General features: G+C 50.9%; 2 protein-coding genes across 8 annotated transcripts in view; both read right to left on the bottom strand.

Moving 5' to 3' along the window:
- Positions 1–20943, bottom strand: part of As3mt (arsenite methyltransferase) — a 200719-nt gene that overhangs the window by 83677 nt on the left and 96099 nt on the right. The gene's annotated exons all lie outside the window — the stretch shown is intronic.
- The window catches only part of Wbp1l (WW domain binding protein 1 like), a 69168-nt gene continuing 52110 nt past the window's right edge, over positions 3886–20943 (bottom strand). For 4 of the 7 annotated variants that reach the window (XM_016001847.3, XM_076563246.1, XM_042264808.2 and 1 more), the window contains exons 2-4: positions 19212–19426; positions 9045–9206; positions 3886–7229 (exon numbers count right to left, since the gene is read on the bottom strand). In XM_016001847.3, the coding sequence (XP_015857333.1) occupies positions 6487–7229; positions 9045–9206; positions 19212–19335 (1029 nt within the window). In that variant the 5' untranslated portion in view covers positions 19336–19426 and the 3' untranslated portion in view covers positions 3886–6486. The remainder of the gene's footprint in view (positions 7230–9044; positions 9207–19211; positions 19427–20943) is intronic. The other 3 variants (XM_006983333.4, XM_006983334.4, XM_042264802.2) reach the window with 1 other exon arrangement.

Here is a 20943-nt window from a genome sequence, read left to right as displayed (position 1 = left end):
GCCAGGTAGTGCTGACGGCCAAGAAGGAGGCAGGGAGCCGAGGACCCACAAGACGCCCATGGCTCCCACTCAGGTGTTCTGTAACGTTTCCCAGTGGCTGCAGCAGGCTTATAAGGAGGCGATATTTCCCAACAAACAAAAGTTTGCCCCCTCCCCCAAACTGACAATTCTATTTTTACCTTCTCTGGAGGAAACACACACACATACACACACACACACACACACACACACACACACACACACACACACACACGCACGCACACTCCAGCTTTAACTCCTGAGCTTCTGACCATTTCCAAGGGCCATGCCTGCCTCACATAAGTGAACTTTTGTTGTGGGGGTTTTATTGTTATTGTTGTATTTTTTTAAATTTTAAGATTTATATATATTTATTACATATACAGTGTTCTGCCTTCATGTGTCCTTGCAGGCCAGAAGAGGGCAAGAGATCTCATTAGATGGTTGTGAGCCACCATGTGGGTGCTGGGAATTGAACTCGGGACCTCTGGAAGAGCAGTCGACGCTCCTAACCTCTGAGCCACCCCTCCAGCCCTGTTGCACTGTTTTTTGAGACAGGGCCTCACTGTGGAGCTTCAGCTGGCCTTGAACTCATTGAATCCACTTGCCTCTGCTTTCCAGTGTTGGGACTACAGGAAGTTCAACTTTGACCTGAAACCTACAGCGGTACTGCCTATCCCTGGGGGTAGACTGGAGAGTGTGAGGCCCGGATAGGTGGCTGAGGAAATGTTACCTGTCTTCACCTTTTAGGGAGTTTCACACTCAACAGGCCCTTCACTGATTTTCTCATCTTTGGGAAGTCACTCGTTTCTTCAGATGGCTTCTGGATACATTTCAGCTCTTCGCTGTCTGGCCCTCTGGTTAACAGAAGAACGGTCTTTGGGACCAACAGATCTGGCTTCAAATCCTAGGTCTGCTATTACTCAGCAGCGTGATCTTGGTCAAATCTAGTCCCTCCCTCTGAACATGTCTTCCTCCTCACCACTGACAGAGCAGGAATAATTCCAACCTGTGTCTTGAGCCGTTTAGGGTTAAGAAAATGTGACTAGGGAGACGTCTGAACAAGACTTGTCTCGTGTCAATGGCCGGTAAGTAACAGGACAGGGGCCAAGTTCAACCCGAACAGTTTATTACCTGCTTACCTCCCGGCTTCAGCTCTCGCCAACTCCCGGGTGCAGAGACAGGGGCTTACGCTGCTCGCAGCTTTCTACACCACACGTGGCTCCTGGCTGGACCTCTTGGGCCTTTCTGCGCTCTTCAGCACCTGGCACATAGCAGAAGGCACCCACTAATCTGGCACTCGGTGCCCCGGCAACCATGGAGTCACTTTCCCAGGAAGCCTGCCTTGAGCTCTCAGCTGTACTAACACTAGCGGTGTGCCTCATTCCGCTCCAGGTCTCCATTCTGAATACGACCCAGGTTCCAGGCAGCTGTGTATTCCCGATGCCCAGCCCATGGCAGGTGCTCATTAAAGACTTCCCAGTTCTACATACGTACATACATGTACATGCATGTATCTTGAGGCAGTCTCCTTGAGACCAGAGGGTGGCCTTAAAACCACTGTGTAGTCAAGTATGACCTTGAACTCCTGACCCTTGTTAGGTGCCTATTTGTTCTTCCTGTATAATTCCGCCATTTTGGCTACACCAGCTTTTACCCTTGTGGTCTCTTGATATCCGGGTTCTCCCCTCCCCCTCTCCTCACATGGCCTGGCTCAGTCTGGCTATGCCCACTCTGGACTCTCCCAGACGCCCCTGCCTCTCCCTGTGCTCTCTCTCTTGTCTACGACACACCTTCTCCTCCTCCACCTTACCTGGCAGCAGTCATGTCCTCCTTTTTAATGCCTCCCCCCGCTTCACTTCCCATGTCACCTCCCAGACGCCGGGAGTCCAGATTGTGCCACCACACTTGGTTAACGCTCAGACACTTGCTCCCAGGCTGGACCCTGAAACCCAGACACCTCCCCAGCCACAGCTCTTCTTCGGGCTCAGCAAGGAACCGCCAGCACTCAGCCACGCCTCTTTCTTTCTTTCCTAGAGCCAAGCCCTGATTTTTTTGTTTTTGTTCGTTCTCAATAGCTAAAACCAGGAAACTGAAAACACAAACAAAAACAAACAACAGGAAACTGGGGTTGTCTTGGGCTTCTGGGCAAATACGATCTCTACTTGAACTTGGTCACGTGAGGCAGTAGAGACAATCTTCATACCTCATTAGAAAAAAACGAACTCCCACGACCCAGTGTTCCAGGGGCCTAGAAATCAAGGGTACACGGACACTCCCTGGCAACGGGCCCAGAAGAGTTAGGCCATTTTCTCTTCGAGTCACTCAGGCATTAGCTCTAGGAAGGCAGGAATGGTGTGCACCTCCGGCCCTTTCCTGTGGGTTTTTGGTTGTTTTGCTTTAAAACAGGGCCTTGCCAGCTTAAGCTGGTCTGGAACTCACTGTGTATCCGCAGCTGCCTTTCCCTGGGTGCTGGCTGCAAGCATGCACCACCATGCTGTTCCCAGGCTTCAGAGGAACTGTCCTTACATGCTAACGTGGTTTCATGGGTATTGCCTGGAGCCTGGCCGCTCAGAAGTAGAGAGCAGCTATCTCAACAGAGGACCAATGACAGGGCCATGTCTGGCTGATTCAAACTCTCAAATGTAACGGGGCCGACTACCAGGCAACCTCTACAGCTCAGGACAACAGTTGCAGCCACTGCCCAGGGGACTCGGCCTATGGTGAGCACACCTAGGAAGCAGGAACCCCCTCTGTGAGGGGGGCCAGGCTGTGCTTCATCATGCTTTGCCACTCACAAGTTGCCTAAAGAGAAGTCGTGTTGGGCACGGGCCTCCTTCCCCAGCAGAGGCAGCAAGCTAGTCTTTGTTCAGGGCCTGAGGCCTGACTCAAAGCTCTACAAGATGTGTTAAAACAAGAGGGTGAGCTGAGCAAAGGAATCGCTGGTCCACAATGACAGACACACACTTAAAAACCCGCTGAGAACCTCCAGCTCAGCATTTAAGATCGCAGGTGGCCTCCCAGGAGTCCTGCAGTCTCCTACCCTACACTCACATCTCACTTGCATGCTGACTATTCTGCACAGGCGTACTGTGCCGTCTTACCTACGAGCCCGGGAGAACGGGGCACGTGGCTCTCGCTTCTGTCACACTCCCTCAGATTCCAGCATTTGCTGGGTACAGAACAGGCAGCGCAACACACACTGTGCTGACCAACTCTCAGGGCAGAGTGTGACGGCTTCTCTCCTGCAGTTCCAGCATTGGGCTGAAACAGGAGTTCCACCATGAGCCAAGGCTAGGTACGAAGTCCCTGGAAAGTCTGGGCTAGAGTGAGATCCTATCTCAAACAAAAACAAACCCTAAAATCAGGACTGGAGAGATGGCTCAGGGGTTTAGAGCATCTGTTCTTGCACCATTGGTAATCCTAGTTACAACACCATTGGTAACCCTAGTTCCAGGGGATGATGCCCTCTTCTGGCCTCCATGAGTACTGCATGCATGTGGTGCACAGCTATATACAAGCAAAACACCCCCAAACATAATCTAGAAAAATCAATAAAAAATAAAAAGCCCCCAAACCAGTCCAGTTTGGGACGACACTTGTCTCTGCCTTTGGGGTTGGATTTTTTACATATTTATGGAATGTCACAAAGTATTTTTGGTATTAGGAACCGAATTTGAAGGAAATTCCTCGGGACCAAGAATGGACTCGGCAGCAACCCCTGCCTACCACTGGCCCAGGACCCTGTCCTTAACTGCTGTGACACCACTTGGTCTCGGTGTGGAGAAGGGCAAAGGTGAGGGTGGTGACCTGAGGTCCGGGAAAGAAGGAAGGAAGGAAGGAAGTGTGCCAAGGAAGAGAGCAGCAGACCGTTCGGGACTGGTTTATTAGGGGCTTCTCACAGTGGTTAGATCCACTCTGCCTTCAGAACAATCACGGCACAGGAGATGCGTCCTCCGGACTGCCCAGGGAGTCTGAGCAGCGGACTCTTATTGCTTAAGATACACATATTCACAATAACTGACGGACGCCGATGTGCCTCACACAGGAATGTGTTAGCGGCTGCAGAGCTGACCGGAGCACCAAGCCCTCTGCCTAACCCCTCCTCCATTTACCTGGAAACCCAACTCAGCCAAGTCTCCCCGGCCCCTAACTCGTATTTCCTGTGCTCTCTCTGAGCGCCAGTGCGGCCTAGAGCAGCGGGGGCCGGACCGTGGCTTGGTCATCTTGGCGGGTGCTTCAGCGAAGCCAGTCCTCTCAGGCCCGCTCCCATCCTGCCAGGGGAAAGAAACCTGAAGGGGTCCCACCTCATCAGCAGTTAACTAAAGAGGGGTTCATTTTGGGATCCTAGGTTTTGAGTTGTCTGGGATTTTAACAAGAAGGTAGCGGGAAAGGTGTGTGGGGGCCGCAGCTGGGGGCCCTCCGACCACATACCAACCCTCTAGACCTCAGCAGAGGAGGGGCATGCTTGTGGCATCACGGTGTCTGTGAGAGACTCCTGGTGATCCTGGGCAGGTCGCTGTCTGAGCCACAACCAGTCCAAGCTTGTCACTCAAGCCTCTAGCAAGCTGTCTGAAGGCAGCAGAGGGAGGGAGACCAGTTCAGAACACGTTTCCATGTACAGGGAAGGGGATGCGGGCCTCTGAGTGTCCGTGGAGCCATGCGCCGATCGCAGTGGTGAGCTGAGTAAGAAACCTCTCCCTGGAGGGCAGGGTCGCTGGCACACACAGGCGCTGCTGGCGACACCCGAGTACAGTCAGATATTTGTTCGGTAAACAGTAAATGCGTAAAATAAATTACCTTGAGCCGGCCATTGGTGCTCCAGACATGTGGTTAACACGAGCAGAATGGTCATTCAAAGTATCTTCACAGGAACAGGGGCATGGAGGCCACATACAACTCGCATACTTGCACTCGATAACACACACACACACACACACACACACACACACACACACACACACACACACGCATCATCTAACATCACTGTGTAGACTTCACTTTTGTTCGACAAGGATTTTGGTTTGTGGCATCCACATGCAGACACACATCACCTCACAGCCTCAGATGTGTAGGTGTGTGTTTACATGTGAACTTTTTCCTTTCCTCACTATAATGACAGTGCCGAGTCTACATATCATCGTTCAAGAGCAGGGAAAACCAAACTCCGCACGGACAGGCTGGGTGGGGAATGCTCATTTCAGCTGCTTCTATGCTCTGCTCTCCTGTCAAAGCACGATCGCGTCTCTAGGGCCAGATGACAGCAACCAGGCCCGAGGTCCTGCTGGAGATGGCTGTCACCTCGTGCCTGAGAGACTCTACAAAGGCTCTACAGGAGAGTGAGTCACCCCTCTCCAGCAGGCTCTGGGCAGGGGCAGCCGTGAGAACCACAGGTAACCAAGGTGTTCCTTCCAAGTGGTCGGTTTAAAACAAACAAATACACAAACAGACCTGGATAACTCAAGAGAAAATACCGTGTAGGGGCCGAGGCTGCCTTGCCCAGGACATACAACTTCCTCAGCCCATCTGCTTACAGAGGACGAGGAGAGACTGCAGACTGTGTTCAGGATGGGTGGGACCACTGGTCACCTGTGAGCATGGACAATGGGCAGACATGGAGGATGCCATGTCTCTCTCTACCAGATGTCAGACTTAGGCCTCCACTCACAGAAGGCCCAGGACTACCACACTCTCTCCTCCTGGCCCAACAGTAGCCAGACTCTTGGAAACTTACCCTGGGGGAGGGCTACAGAATTCCCTTGTCCAGAAGAGGATCCTTGCCTACCCACGGATACTGTTGGCCTTTCTTCCGTGTTTTTAAAGGAGAACACAGTATAAGCGTCTACACCTGAACCGGGCTGAAGCCAGCCAAAGCCTGCTGGGAGGGGCCCCCTCTACAACGCACGGAGGTGTACTTCCCAGCTGGGGCCTGTCAGATCAACTAGCCCCTCGCCAGCCTGTCCATCAGCTCTCACCCTCCCACAGGATTAGACCAACGCCAGCTCCGCAGACACTGGCAGTCACAGGTGACAGCCACAGACAGGCCCCTGAGGGTTTCCTTCTTCACCCGGGGCCAAGATAAACTGTCTCTCCCGGACCGAGACACAGCGACGTTCTCTTCGAAGCCACTCTGTCATCGAGAACCATCTTGGAGCTCAGGCCCAGTCCTGGGGGCTCTTCAGATACGTTTCTCGGTCAAGCAGGTAGGTGAGATACAGCTCTGAAAAGTGGGGTGTGGGCTGAGTCCCAGAACCAGATTCTCAGTCTTCTACAACACTGTGCTTTTGTGGGGGAGAGGAGGCATCCACACCCCAAACTTGTACCCGGAGATGTGGGAAAGGTGGGCCAGGAGGGGAAAATCAAAGGACAAAGTGGTTGTCCCACTTCTGAAAGTCACTTAATGCTTCTCTCGTGGGTGCCCCCCACTCTGGTTGTCTGTCAAGCTCTCGGGTGCAGGCAGGGCCTGTTCTAGCTGGGGGAGCCGCTGCGCTGTGAGTTTGGTGAGTCCTGTTCGTTGATGGTGTTTAGCAGCAGGCATGCGGGCGGCCGTGGCAGGTGGGGGTGCCCGGGCTCTCGAGCCTGCTCCTCAGAGGACAGGCAGAGCCCTTCCTCTTCGTCAACGGGAGGCCGCACGTGACAGCTGTCACAGAAGTCCAGGGGCCCATCCAGGGCGTCATCGATGAGCGTATTGAACTCTTTGAGACCATCCTCGTGGTGGCCCCGGTTACACACACACACCTCAATGCCCGAGTCCCCCGTGAAGCGGCGATGCCTGCCAGGTGTCTTGTCTTTGCTGTCGGGGAGTACACTACCATGCTCCGAGCTCGAATCTTTCAGTAGCTCCTCCTTACACTCCGAATCCCTGTCCAGGAAGGCCCCTGGGTCCGGCTCCCCGTGGCCGGCCACCGAGCCACTGGATTCCATCCCGGGGGCTTTGGTGGCCGCCCGGTCAGCGGGCACTTCAGAGGGCTCAGGGTCAGCGACACTCGGGGGTCTTGTGCTGCTTCTACCGGGTCTGGACGAAGGACTGCTCTGTGCTCCCTGGGAGCCCTGGGGCGGGTCAGCGCCTGGGGGGCTGCCGCCCGCAGGGCCACCCTGAGGAGGCAGCAGCTGCTGCTGTTGAAGCTGGAAGGCACTGTACGGTGGAGGAGGAGTTGGAGGTCTGTTCACCACTTCCTCATAAGGAGGTAGTAAATAGTTTGGCAGAAACCCTAAAACAGGGAGGTACGGAGGAGAGATTACTTCACTGGCCGGCAGCCGGACAAAGCTCACCCTAGACAGGACACTGTCCCCCTCCCCCCTCTGAAGCGGGGCCACCAGCTGTGGGTAAGGGGAGGGGGCCGCAACCGCCCACAGCAGTGGTTCTCGACCTCCCCTTAGTGCTCTCTCATGCTGTGGTGACCCCAACCACGAGTTATTTTTGTTGCTACTCCACAACTATAAATTTGCTACTGTTATGAATGGTAAATATCTGATACGTAGGATATCTGATATGTGATCCCTGTGAAAGGATCGTTCGACCCCCAAAGGGGTTGCAACCCACAAGCTGCCTAGGGGAAGAACAGTGTGGGTGTGAGCTGATGATCCTTCCTGGCATCTGACCTCCTGCCTTCCTGGTGTGAGGGACAAAGGGGGCAGGTGTGGTGAACCGGCCGGCAGACAATTCCTTCCTAGAATGGACCTGTTTCCCAGGACACACAAGCCGCATGCCTCTTTCTTTTAAAAAGCTTCTGTTTTTTAGTTTTGTGTGGGGTGGGGGAGTAGAGGGAGAGAGGAGAGCGTGAGTTTATACACTTAGGCGCAGTACCTAGTGCTGCCAGAGGAGGGCGCTTGATGGCCTGAGTTACAGAGGCCTGTCTACGTGGGGGAACTAAACGTGGGCCATCAGGCGGATCCACACATGCTCTCTCTTAACCACTGAGCTCTCTCCAATGCTGGCCCCACATTTCTTGCTCAGACTGTACCCTCCACCTGTCCTCAGGCTTTGGTCAAGGGCCCTAACGTAAGCATTATGGACCACACACTTTTCTCCCTACCCCTCAGATACGTCATGTAGAGGGGCGTTTTAGGTCAGATATCCAGATTGCCTCTTTCACTACAGTGTGGTTGAAGGTGATCTGGAAAGACAAAACAGGCTTGCTTCGCCTTGACTCAGCTCAGGAGTGGTGGGTTACCAGTCAGGGGTGAGTGTGTCACATTAAACACACGCCAGGTGAGCTCCCTCCTGAAGGTGCCGACTGCCTAGAGGCCCAGAGCATCTCATTTAAAGCCGCAGCAGCAACTGCCAGCATTTGATGAGCACTCACTATGCACGGGGCACCATGCCCAGCAGCTAACTGGTTCTCCCCGCTATGAGAGCCCAAACGTTGGGGCACCATTCTTTCGTATAATGTGCCAGACGGCTTAAGACAAGATGCCTGGCTGGGGCCTCCTTGGACCACGTGAGAGCACGGTATGGGGAACTCCAGTCTAAGGATTTCAGTTACCTCACCAAGTTCCTTGGTTCTCAGGAAGTCCCCAAACTTAGACCTGCCCCTTTCAAGAAGACTCCGTAAGGAACAGCCGTGGGAGCAAGCCAAACAGGTGGATTCAGGCCAATGAGCGCCAGATTCCAAGCCACTAAAATTATACTTCCATTGACTATGTGCCTTAAAAAAAAATCCAGTTGGAGGCCATTCTCAGGCTCCATAGGGAATTGAGGCCAGTCTGGGCTACATGAGACCCTATATTAATTTACAGATGTATATATAAAATATATATACATGTACATATAATATACTTGTACATGCGTGCATATACACCTGCTGAAGGATCAGAGACCTGGCTGCTGTGAGCTTGGGAATGGCCCTGAGGACTTGGGGACCCCAACGGTAGCCTGATCCACTGTGTGATCCTCTACTCCAGAGAGGCTGGGTGGGACAGTGGGGGCGACCTTCGGACCCCTGGCCACTGATGGACCACTTGGGTCCGGGCTCTGTGCAACCACGCTCCCGAGGGTGGGGTCTGGGGGCCTGTGGGGTACGTACTGAAGTAAAATGGCAGCGCTGAGTAATTGTGAGCTTCCCGGTAGGCGATCAGGTTGATCTCATGTTGCCGCTGCTGGGCCTGAAGGCGATGCTTGGCCCGGCGGTGGTGGCAGACACAGCAGCAGCTCAGGATGATGATGACGGTCCACACGAGCCAGAACCCTGCGAGTCGGGGAGGCGAGACAGAGAGGCACACACACCGTGAGGACCAGTGAGACATGACAGCCCTCAAACAAGGTCTAGACGGACGGATGGCAAGGTCTAGACGGACAGACGGCGCCCCCACGGCTGGGCGGTGCCCTCGCGGCTGGGCACACAGTCAGGCTGCACCCACCCACTTTCTGTCAAAGCCACATGTTCAAAAGTGACTTTACTCCAGGGAAAGATGCTTGGGACATAAGGGAGGGACACAAAAGGTGAGGAGGGCCACGCCATCCATCACTCCAGCACACTGACGGGCTCTGCACTTTAAATGTGGTGGGCACTAATAAGAAAGCCTGGACAAAATACTTTAGACTTGCTTGGTACCTATCCTCCCTCCCCTCCCCCAACCCAGAAGATCAGCAATTGCAGGGGACTTCAGAGCAGCCCCTCATATAAGAATTCTAAGGCCTGGTGGCGGTGGCCCACGCCTTTAATCCCAGCACTCGGGAGGCAGAGGCAGGCGGATCTCTGTAGTTCGAGGCCAGCCTGGGCTACAGAGTGAGATCCAGGACAGCCAGGGCTACACAGAGAAACCCTGCCTTGAAAAATCAGAAAGAAAAAAGGAAATTCTCCGGGTTCACCTGATGAGAAACGAGACAGGCCTTTCACGCTGCCTCTGTAAACTGCAATCATTAATCAGATGGAAAAGTTTTAATTGCCCAGGCCCCGTCTTCCCTAGAGAGTGTAAATGACTTCCTGCACTATCTCTAATCCGGTACAATTCCATCTCCAACCCACTGCCCGCCTCCATCCCTCAAGCCTTGCGGGCAGAGGACACCTCCGCCCCGCTTTCTTCCTCCACTCCAGGGCGTGTGGAGTGTAAGTCCACAGCCTTCTCATTTCCTTCTGTCTCAGTGAACCCCAACATGAGAGCACCTCCTCAATTTTGAACGGAAAAGGCTTTAACACTTTTTTTAAAAAAATATTAATGGTCCTCTCTTGCTTAAATATATACAAATATATAAGGGAGAAAGACTGAAAGGAAAAACCCAAGAATAATGACCTTTTAAAAATGTATAGAGCTGGGTGGTAGCAGCGCACGCCTTTAATCCTAGTACTCGGGAGGCAGAGGCAGGTGGATCTCTGTGAGTTCGAGGCCAGCCTGGGCTACAGAGTGAGTCCCAGGACAGCCAGGACTGTTACATAGAGAAACCTTGTCTCAGAAAAATAAATAAATAAACAAACAAACGAATGAAGGAATAATGTACATGTATGAGTGTTTGCCTGCATGTATGTTTGTGCCTGGTGCCCTTGGCGGTCAGAAGAGGAAGTTGGGTCTCCTGGCACTGGAGTTACAGATGGCTGTGAGAATCCATGCAGATGCTGAGAACTGACCAGGTCCTCCACAAGAGAAACAAGTGCACTTAACCACTGGGCCAGTCTCCATCCCCAAATAATAAAACAGCATTGTGAGAAATTTAAGCTTTTTGCTTTTTTTTCCTTTTTCTTGTTTGTTTGTTTATTTGTTTTTGAGACAGGGTTTCTCTGTGTATCCCTGGCTGTCCTAGAACTCACTCTGTAGACCAGGCTAGCTTGGAACTCAAGATCTGCCTGAGGTGTGCACTACCACCACCTGAGGCTTTTTTCAATTATTTTATTCTTTTAATTATGAGACTAGAAAAAATTCAATTTTAAAAATGATGAATAGTTTTATTTTTAAGTATTCTTTCCTGTTTTTGTTTGTTTATTTGTTTTTTCAAGACAGGGTTCCTCTGTGTAGCCCTGGTTGTCCTGGAACTCGCTCTGTAGACCAGGCTGGCCTCGAACTCAGAGAGATCCTCCTGCCTCTACCTCCTGAGTGCTGGGGTTAAAGGCATGTGCCACCACCTCCCAGATAGCTTTGGTTTTTTTTTTTCAAACAATAAATTTATTTCAAAAGAGTATTGCATAGGGTAGATTTGATTAAAACACATTATGTGCATGCATGAAATTATCAAACAATTTTTTAAAATTACTCTATATGTATGGATATATATATATGTATATATATATATATATATATATATATATATATATCAGTGCAGAGGTGTGAATGCCATGCACATGTGTGTGCAGAGGTCAGAGGATAACTTCTAGTGCATGCCGTGTGTGTGTGTGCAGAGGTCGGAGGATAGCTTCTAGTGCATGCCGTGCATGTGTGTGTGCAGAGGTCGGAGGATAACTTCTGGTGAATGCCGTGCATGTGTGTGTGCAGAGGTCAGAGGACAGCTTCTAGTGTATGCTGTGCATGTGTGTGTGCAGAGGTCGGAGGACAACTTCTAGTGCATGCCATGCATGTGTGAGTGCAGAGGTCGGAGGAAAACTTCTAGTGCATGCCGTGCATGTGTGTGTGCAGAGGCCGGAGGACAGCTTCTAGGAGCCGGGTATCTCCTCCCACCCTGTGAGTTCCAGGGACAGAGCTCAAGTCCTCAGGGTTGCACAGTGCGTTCTTTTACCCACTGGGCCACCTCGCCAGCCCGGATCTATTCAGAGGCAGGCAGATCTGTGAGTTGAAGACCAGTCCGGTCTATACGGTAAGTTCCAAACAAGCTAGGGTTACATGAGACCCTGTCTCAAAACAGTCTTGTGTGGCCCAGATTATACACCGGACTTTTGACCCTTCTGCCTCCACCTCCCAGGAGCTAAGACTACAGACGGATCCTGCCAAGTTCAGTGACTCAGAGCTGGGGAGGCAACAGGCCCCAGTGCACATGAAGCAACACTTACCTCCGGAGCTAGACCCCAGCCCCTTTACAGAGGTTTTTAATTCCTCTGGGAATATAGTCACACATGTGAGTTTTTAAATGACTTCTATGGGTCATTTTCACAATATTACTTTTGACATATACAGTCCCTGATAGCAAATAAAAATGGCAGATTATAAACACCACAAAGGAACCCCCCTTTTGAGACAGGGTCTCACACAGTATAGGCTGGCCTCAAACCTAAAGTCCTGATCATTCCATCCCTATCCCCAAGGGTTAGAATACAGATGTGCACCACCACACCCAGCTGATCCCAATTTTTTCTATATGACTTTTTGTTCTCATTAGTTTAATTTTACTAAGACCAATGAAGTCAGAGAATGGTAATAAATCCAAATTAAAATATGAAGTATGCTAATAGCCTTATATGCCAGGTTGTTGTTATCTTTTTAAGTTGCAATGGAGTTTAATTATTTATTTCGGGGCTTATTTGTTTTAAGACAGGGTCTCACTATATAGACCAAGTGGGCATCAATACCTTCTCTCCTCTGAGGGCCTGAATTGCAAATGTCTAGAGTGTACTCTGGACAGCATATCTGACATTACTTATAGATGACACATAATACAATGCATTTTTTTCTTTCTAGAAAAGTACAAACATGCGTGTGCGTGTGTGTATGTGTGTGTGTGTGTGTGTGTGTGGCTTGTGGGGTTCAGAGAACAGCTTTGGGGGGGTCAGCCTTGGAGGCCAGCACCTTTACCTGTCCAGCCACCTCACTGGCCCAGAAGAGGGCGCTGGATCCCCTGGAACTGGAGTTACAGCTGTGAACTGAACTCCAGTCACTGCGAGGGCAGGAAGTGCTCTGAACAGCTGCTCTACCTCTCTAGGACAGTGGTTCTCAACCTTTCTAATGTTGCAGCCCTTCAGTTCAGCTCCTCAGGTTGTGGTGACCTCCAAGCAGAAAATAATTGTTGTTGCTACTTCATAACTGTAACTTTGCTACTGAGCAGTGCTCTCAGTTCCTGAGGCCATAGATCTGTTTTCCGATGGTCACAACCCACGGGTTGAGAACCACTGCTCTAGGCCATCATTTTCTTTCCCCTGGGGATTGAACCTGGTACCTCATAGGCGTTAAGTGAGCATGCTGCCACGAAGCCCTCTGTCCCCCTGTTCCTACGCCCCCTCTGTCACAGCCCAACTTTAAAATCTAATGTTATTTTCACTTGGGTCATTTTCCCAGTATTTCCTCATCTTCTATGTTTTCTATGCTTTAATGTATGTGATCCAAGGCATTATTCTCCGCTTTCACGACTTTTGCTTTAAACTCAACTGTTAAGTAAAGAGAATCTTAGCCAAGTGTAGTGACACATGCCTGGAGCCTGGCACTCCAGCAGAGGCTAGATCTCCAGTTCAGAGCCAACCTGGGCTGTCTCAACAAGAGAAATACTACACACCCCTTTTCACGTTCACCACAGAGTCCTGATTCTCTGCCTTTGGGTGCACAGGCAGGGCTGAACTTCTTGGCCTCTGGGGGGGGGGGGAGTTACGGGACTAATTAGACTGACAGAAAGTATAAGTGGCATGTCATTTAGAGACTAGGATGGTTCATGTGTGAGACTTTCCATCAGTTTCCCATCCACATTCCAGTCATTGCTGCTCTGGGCTATGAGACATGCCCAAGCAGGAACAAAGCCCCATTCCACCTTCAGTGGACACACAGTAAGGGTGAGAAAGAAACCTGTTCGTTTTGGTCAGTAGGATTCTGGACATGTGTGTTCCTGCAGCAAAACCTAGCCTATCCTGACTGCTGCAGTGTGCAACAGGGTTTTCTATCCAAGATGTAAGTCATTATCAGGAATCACTGAAAAGACTGTATTACAGTTTACTCTGTGCACACACTCACACACATGGACAAAGGACAAAGGACCACTCAGTAGAGTTCGTCTCTCCTTCCACCATGACAGTCGGGGATCAGCAACTACCACGTGAGCCATCTTATCGACCTCATGAGGAGTTGGAAAGGGGTTCTTGATAAAAAACAAGGCAGAGGGCCCCTTAACTGAAGTAGCGTAGGAAAAGCTTTCTTTTTTCAAAAACCACAAAATGGAAAAACTAGGGAGCCCAGAAGGCCAGGAGGGGAAGAGGCGAATAAAAGAGTGAGCACTGGTGGAACCCCACACGCCCACTTTCTCTTCTCTCTCTCCCTGTTCCTTTTCCATGGTCCTGGGAACAAAATCCAGGACCTCGTGCGTGCTGGAACACTTGCTCACCAGCAAGTCACACCCACGGCCTTCGCCCACGTTTCCCACTTGCTCCGATGAGAAGGACTGTCTCTACCACGCCCCAGCTGTGAGATGTCACATTCGTCTCAACTGGGCGAACCATTGCTTCGTTTCTAACAGAGGAGCACAAGAGGATCATCTGTGTGTCTCAAGACGAGGGCACACACACAGAGTGGACAAGGTCCTGCAGATGACACGCTGGGTGTCATCTAGGGACAGAAAAACGGACATGGAGCTGGGAAGGCAGACAGAGGACATTCTGATCTGGCCCACATCGACTGGACTGTCCTGGAAATCACACTAGTAACGCTGTAAAGTGACTTTAAGCAGTGGTGGGATATTAGATGAGACCCAATGAGGTGGAACTAAATTTTAAAATTTAGCTCAATTTCAGAAATACAAGAAGGTAGGTTTTATTGTTTTTGTTTTTGAGACAGGATGCTGCTATATAACTGTAGCTGGCCTCAAACTTGGGGCAGTCCTCCTGCCTCAGCTTCCGAAGTGCTGGGTTTACAGGTGTGTGCTACCATCCCTAACAGGAAGACATTTTTGAGAAGCTGGGTCTAATCAAAGACATACAAAACACAACAAGAAAGACTCTCTCTACCCTGTGTTCCCCAAACACACACCAACCCAGAGGACACCTCCCCGCCTCCCCAAGTTATGACTTTGCTGTGAGGAGTATTTGTCATGCTAAGCTAAATGGAAAACATGTTTTTAAAAACAATCACAGTCCCATGTAGGAACTGAGTCATGCGCCCCAGAGTTCACGACAGACTTGGGAAAACACCGCTCCTCAACTGACAGGAAATTCCCCGCCAGCGAGCCAGAGCACACTGGAGTGACTTAGCCCCCTCCCCTCATATGACAGAGGAGACCCCCTCGGCTCTGACAGCTCCCATCAAGAACTTCTGTCCTGATGCTGCTCAAAATCTCTGAACTTGGGAAAAGAAGATTCCAGAGGTTTGCAGTATCAGACAAGCCAACTGTGACCACAGTTCGCAGGTTCAAATCCCAGTTCTCACCAACCTGTGACCCTTGTCTGTAAATAGGGAGAACCACGGTCTTTGCCGAATCTGATCACTCGAAGGCCTGAGTTAAGACATGGTCTACTCCACGCCTGTGTACTGTGCAGTCTTGTTACAGCTGTTGCTGTGACAGGCATGACCACAGATGGCAGTCTTTGACCCCTCCCCGAAAACTAGTCCATAGAAAACACGCGTTAGGATCAAGTCCAAAGTCTGCTTCGAGGTTCTGTTCTTAGCAAAATTCTGTGGAAAACTCAGGCCACTCCTATGTATTGAGCCCCAGCTGTGAAGAGGGTGCTGTGTCCGCTGATATGGGCTGTCGTGTGCTGGCCATCCTGCCTGTGTCCAGGGGCCTTGACCCCTAGGGACCTGTGCTCAGAAGGAAGCTCCCTGCCAGCCAATGTGCTCGGGAGCTAAATGCCTTAAGTTGGCCTTCATATCAGCTCAACCATATTTCTAAGATCAACTAAAAAGAGAAATAAAATTAACTTGGACTTGTGCATGTGTTGAAACACCAATCACATAGTGCCCCACAAATACGGCCAGTTCCTCACATGTTATTTAAAATCACACAGCGAGTATTAGCCTGTTAGCATTCAGTGGATTGCTAACAGTCTTTTACATGTCATCTCAAGAAATGGTGCCTTTCCTCTCAGCTGAAATTCAAACCTGGGAACCCTGACACTTGAGTAGAATTCCTCCGAATCATCTTAGGAACACAAAGTCCAACTTGGACTTCTCCCTGGGAAATGTGGTCTGGAGAATGGAAAAGAGCCTTAGACGAGACCCGGGGACCTGGCTTCATGCTTGTGTTTTTTTTTTGTTTGTTTGTTTTGGTTTGGTTTGGTTTGGTTTGGTTGTTTTTGGCTTTGAGGGTACTCTTGAACTTCTGGGGTCTCTGTGATCAATCTTTTTCAGGGAAACTAAGCCTGCATTGAAGCCCTTTGTGACTCTATGATCTGAACCTCTCCTCCTTCCTAGCCCTCTGAGAACTTGAGACAGAGAGTGGCAGCCACTTCTTAGCTACAAACAACAGAGTGATTTCTGAATTCCTCCAGCTCCAAGACATGGGAACAGCATGATTCCCTCACAGGCGCAGAAGACGCTACTTAGCTATCTACAAGTTTTCTAGAACCCACCTCTCCTAGGCGAGTGAGCACAGGTTTGGGACAGTGACCTGTGGTGATATATTGTTTGTAATCAAGGAAATAAAGCTTGCCTGAAGATCAGAGAAGCAGAGCAAGCCACAGCCACCACCTCTCACCTCACCAACTCCTCAGCCTGAAAAGAAGAGCCGAGTTCCTGTCTCCTCCCGCCTCATATTCCTCTCTCTGCCCAGCCATATCACTTCCTGTCTCAACCTTCCTAGTGCTGGGATTAAAGGTGTATGCCACCACTGCCTGGCTCTGTTTCTCTTTGAGAATGGATTGATCTTGTGTAGTTCAGCGTGGCCTTGAACTCACAGAAATCCAGATGGATCTCTGCCTCTGCCTCCCGAGCGCTAGGATTAAAGGTGTGTGCCACCACTGCCTGACCTCTATGGCTAACTCTGTGGCTGGCTCTGTCTGCTGATCTTCAGGTAAACTTTATTTGCTAAGAGTACAAACAAAATATCACCACAGTGGCCCTCTCCTACAGTGCCTTGGCTAAGAGCACTCTCCAGTATGTGTATAAGTCCTCTCCACCCTAAAGGTGCACCTCAAAGGCCACCTTTTCCACACACGCCACCCAGATCTTGTCTGGCCAAAGCAAATTCCTTCTGAACGTGAACCAGCAGACGGGGCACATTCCACACCCTGTGTTGATGGAACACACCGGATCGTCTCTCGACTTGATTACCTCCCGATGCTGAGACTTATGCCCTCACCCGTTTCTGAACCGGAAGAGGCCATGGCATCAATCAAGGGCTTGCTGGAACTGCAAACTCTCAGGTCTCACTCACACCTGAAGGGAGCAGGGCTTGGAAATCTGTGGTCTAAGACCCCTGGAACACGTTTTGCGGCACGACTAGAAGCACAATGATGCTCAAATACAGGTTTCCGTGGCCTCAGGTACCGTGCTGGTCACACAGGAGCATCCATTCCCACCTCACACAGGCCCAGGGACTGGATCAGGTTACAGCAACCTGAAAACTCGCTGGACAAAACTCAAGGTCAGCCTGTGCCTGTAGGTCTGTACCTTGTGTGTATGTCGGTCCTTAGGACACGGCAAATTTAGTTTAGCTGAGGTAAAAGGGCTGGTGGGAACAGCATTTCCCCCAGGGCCTTTCTTGTGAAATGAAGAGGCACCTAGTCTGACCTTGCCCACGATTACTGGCTCGTTTTTTTTCTCTCTCACAGAAAAGGGGGCAAGAGGTAGGAAAGCGACTCAAAGCCAGTTACTTCTGCAGTTCTGGCAAAACTGAAAGGCAGTTAGAGGGAACATGGGTTAACACCTCAAGAAGTGTATGCTCTTTCATATGATTTTCAGCACTTGGGAGGCAGAGGTAACAGAATTTTGAGCTCATGGCCAGCCTGGGCTACACCACAATTTCCAGACCAACTATATACAGGAAAAAAAAAAAAAAAGTATTTTGAAAACAAAAAAACCAAAGAAACAACAAAATAGCACGTGTGGGTTGGCTGAGAACTTCATAGCTGATTCCAACCCTCAAGGCCCTCCTATATACTCCTTGAAAGGCTAGGCCTCAAGTAAGGAGGAAGACCTCAGGATTTCCTAACAGGGACAAAAAAATATGTATTGGGCATCTCCTGCCCAAGAAGCCACCGAAACGTCTCAGTCTGTGGTCTCCATCCCCGGAGAAGTCGGGAAGCCTCGTGATTTGTCTGAGGGAAGCTGCTCTCTGTTGCCCGTCCCCTTCCCCAGCTGACTGTATCTGGAAGGTAACGAGACAGAAGCCCCTCTCCCAGACATCTGCTTCTCCCAGGCCTTGCCACTGGCCCACCTCTTGGCCCTGGCTCTGGTGACCCAGTTTTGGTGGTGACAGCGTCTGCTCTCCCCCACCGCCCAGGAGGCTCTGTCAGTCTGAGATGGGGCCACTGCTATCCACTCCTTTCCGTAAGTGGTGCCGGCTGGGCCCGGGGCCCCAGAAAAACAAACCGGAGCTCTGTGCTTTTTGGCAGCCTGACTTGGCCTTTTGTTTTGACAAGGGGTGGGAGGGAGAACTTGAACCCTGTGGTTATCTGCATTTTAAAACATTTAAACACAGCGAGTCCACCTGCTTGGCACTTGGTGTTCCCTAGTCAGTTTCTCAGCTCCACCCTTCTAAAATAGCAACTCTCTACCCTCCTTTGGCTTATAGACACCAGGCTTGGTGGGATCGAGAAGCCCTGTCCTTTCCTGCACTGAACTCCTGTAGATCGGGTGGCCTCAGTCCTGGAAAGGGAAGGGTGAGGGTGAGGAAGAGGTCCTATCTGAAGGACGCACCCATGCTGGCTTTCAAAGACCACTGCACTTCACAGGGAGAGACTTCCCAGCCAGGAGTCTGGTTTCCTTGCCAGATCAAATGCCGGTCCTAGCCGTTTTCCTCCCGTCACTGACTGGGAGGAGAGGGCGAGGAGAGAGAAAGGCCCATCACGGGCAGTAGATCGGGGGCAGGTTTGACAAGCCACTTCAACATCTGATTTCACAGCGAGCACAATGAGGGACCGGAATTGTCTGGGCAAAGAGTCCACAGTTGCTTCTTTTGAGAAACAGCTGTGGGAACCACGGCAGTGTCGGTCACCGGAGACGCCTCTGCCCTCGGGACTCCCATCCTCCCACTCTGTCTGGCAGCCAACACCGTCTCATCTGAGTTCTAAAACGATCAGGGCACAAAGTGTGTTTAGCAGAAGCGCTGTCCCACAACCTTGACCTCCACAGAGGCCGACTGCAGCCCCGGCGGTGGCCCACGGTGCCCAAGAGGGTCCCCACGCCCTCCTCCTCTAGAAAGGAATCACTTCCGTAACCCGGAACCAGATTCTACTCACCAACACTGTCCCCAAGAGAATCAGAAAAGGCTGGCCAGCCCGCCGTTTCCCAAGGAGCAGAGGCGGTAACCGGGACCCTGGGATGCCAAGAACCCCCTGGGCAAGGACTTACACCAGAGTTCATAGTAGTAGTTGCAGCACTGAGACTGTCCACAGCAGTGTCCCGTGTCACAGATGTAGCTCTGGTTGTTGGTACCCACACAGGCTTCTTTATCCTGCAGAACCAAGAAACAACGGAGGAGCGCATTACACCACGGCATGCGCCCACGGCCTTCTCCCCCACCTCCTCCACCTGGACGTCTGTCTGTCTGTCCCCCATACAGCACCGGGGTTTACCCCATTACGGAAACAAGATAAGAAGAACCACCCAACCACAGCAGAGTTTAGAAAAACAAAGGTTTATTTATTAGGGAAGGGTCATGACACAGAGCCACACGGTAAACAGTGAGGCCCCCCTCAGACAGGACGGGGGTGAGGGGTGGGAGGCAAGGGGGGTGCGTACTCTATCTACGTCCAAAGAGAAAGAGTTCGTGTTTAGTGTCAAACTCAGTTGCTAGGAAGGTGACGATCCTCCTGTGACCAACAGTAAATGAAATCACTTTCTGTAAAACTTTCCGGAATATTGAATGCAAACAGGACTCTAGAATTACCATCTAGTCAGTCATTCCAATCTCCCTTCCAACGTCCCTCCCAGACTGCTAACAGTGAGATTCAAAAGATGGTTGGGAAGCAAAACACGGGTTGGGAATGTAGCTCAGCTGGCAGAAGACTTGCCTAGGATGCACGAAACCACGTGTTCAAACCCGTCACACTGTGAACCCCAAGTCTGCATTTACGTTAATTAAATAAAATTAACCTTGGGTCAGAGGCTGCATTAGCAACTAGTTGACAGAAAGTAATCATAGAGCATCAGAGGGCATCTGGAAGAGACAGAGAGATCCCCCAAAGCAGTGGGGGAGAATCTGGAGTGGCATGGCTTTTTTTTTTGTTTGGCGGAGTGGAAGTTTGCTCTCTTTTGAAGATGCCAGCAAGGAGAGAAGGTTAGCTAGTTGCTACTCAGCCTCTCTGAGCTAGCAGGTTTTCACCCCAGCCTTGGAATCTTGAGTCTTATTTATAAATAGAACAATAGAGATTTAGTGGCAGTGACCGAGCCAGTACCTATGGAGCAGAATTCCCACCAGCCTGAGTTGCCGGGTCGCTGCCAGAAGCAGGCCGGTACCTGCAGAGCAGACACTGCTGGCTGAAAAGCAGTAGATTAAGGCGCAGCCGCTGTGCCCAAGTTAAAACAACGTGATGGCGCACAGCTGCCATCCCAGAACTTAGGGGCGGGGTAGGAAGATCAGAAGTTACGATCACCCTGGGCTACACATGGCCCTGCCACAAATGAACACCAAAACAAAACCCTGAATAAACAGATAAGCAAAACCACAAAACCTTCTCCTCTGAGTCTTCCCTCTTGGGAAAAGGTGGCGAACCTAGACGGGGGGCCTAGTCCAATTTCAATTTGCTAGAGCACTTTTACTTACTGAACGATCTCTTGAAAGTCTTGACTTGATCCACGACTCATAATGTCCCTCGTCAGGGCAGCTACATAAAGGGCACTGCTGAGGAACCACGCAGCACTTTGCCAAATTCTGTCCTTAACACCGGTGGAGGAGGATGGGATGAACGTTCTTAAACTATATTTCCCACTAAAGATACAAAATACCAACCAGGCATGGTGGCTACGTGG

Source organism: Peromyscus maniculatus, chromosome 1 (assembly GCF_049852395.1).
Source record: "Peromyscus maniculatus bairdii isolate BWxNUB_F1_BW_parent chromosome 1, HU_Pman_BW_mat_3.1, whole genome shotgun sequence".
Classification (NCBI taxonomy): Eukaryota; Metazoa; Chordata; class Mammalia; order Rodentia; family Cricetidae; genus Peromyscus; species Peromyscus maniculatus.
This window is presented reverse-complemented; position numbering and strand designations above follow the sequence as displayed.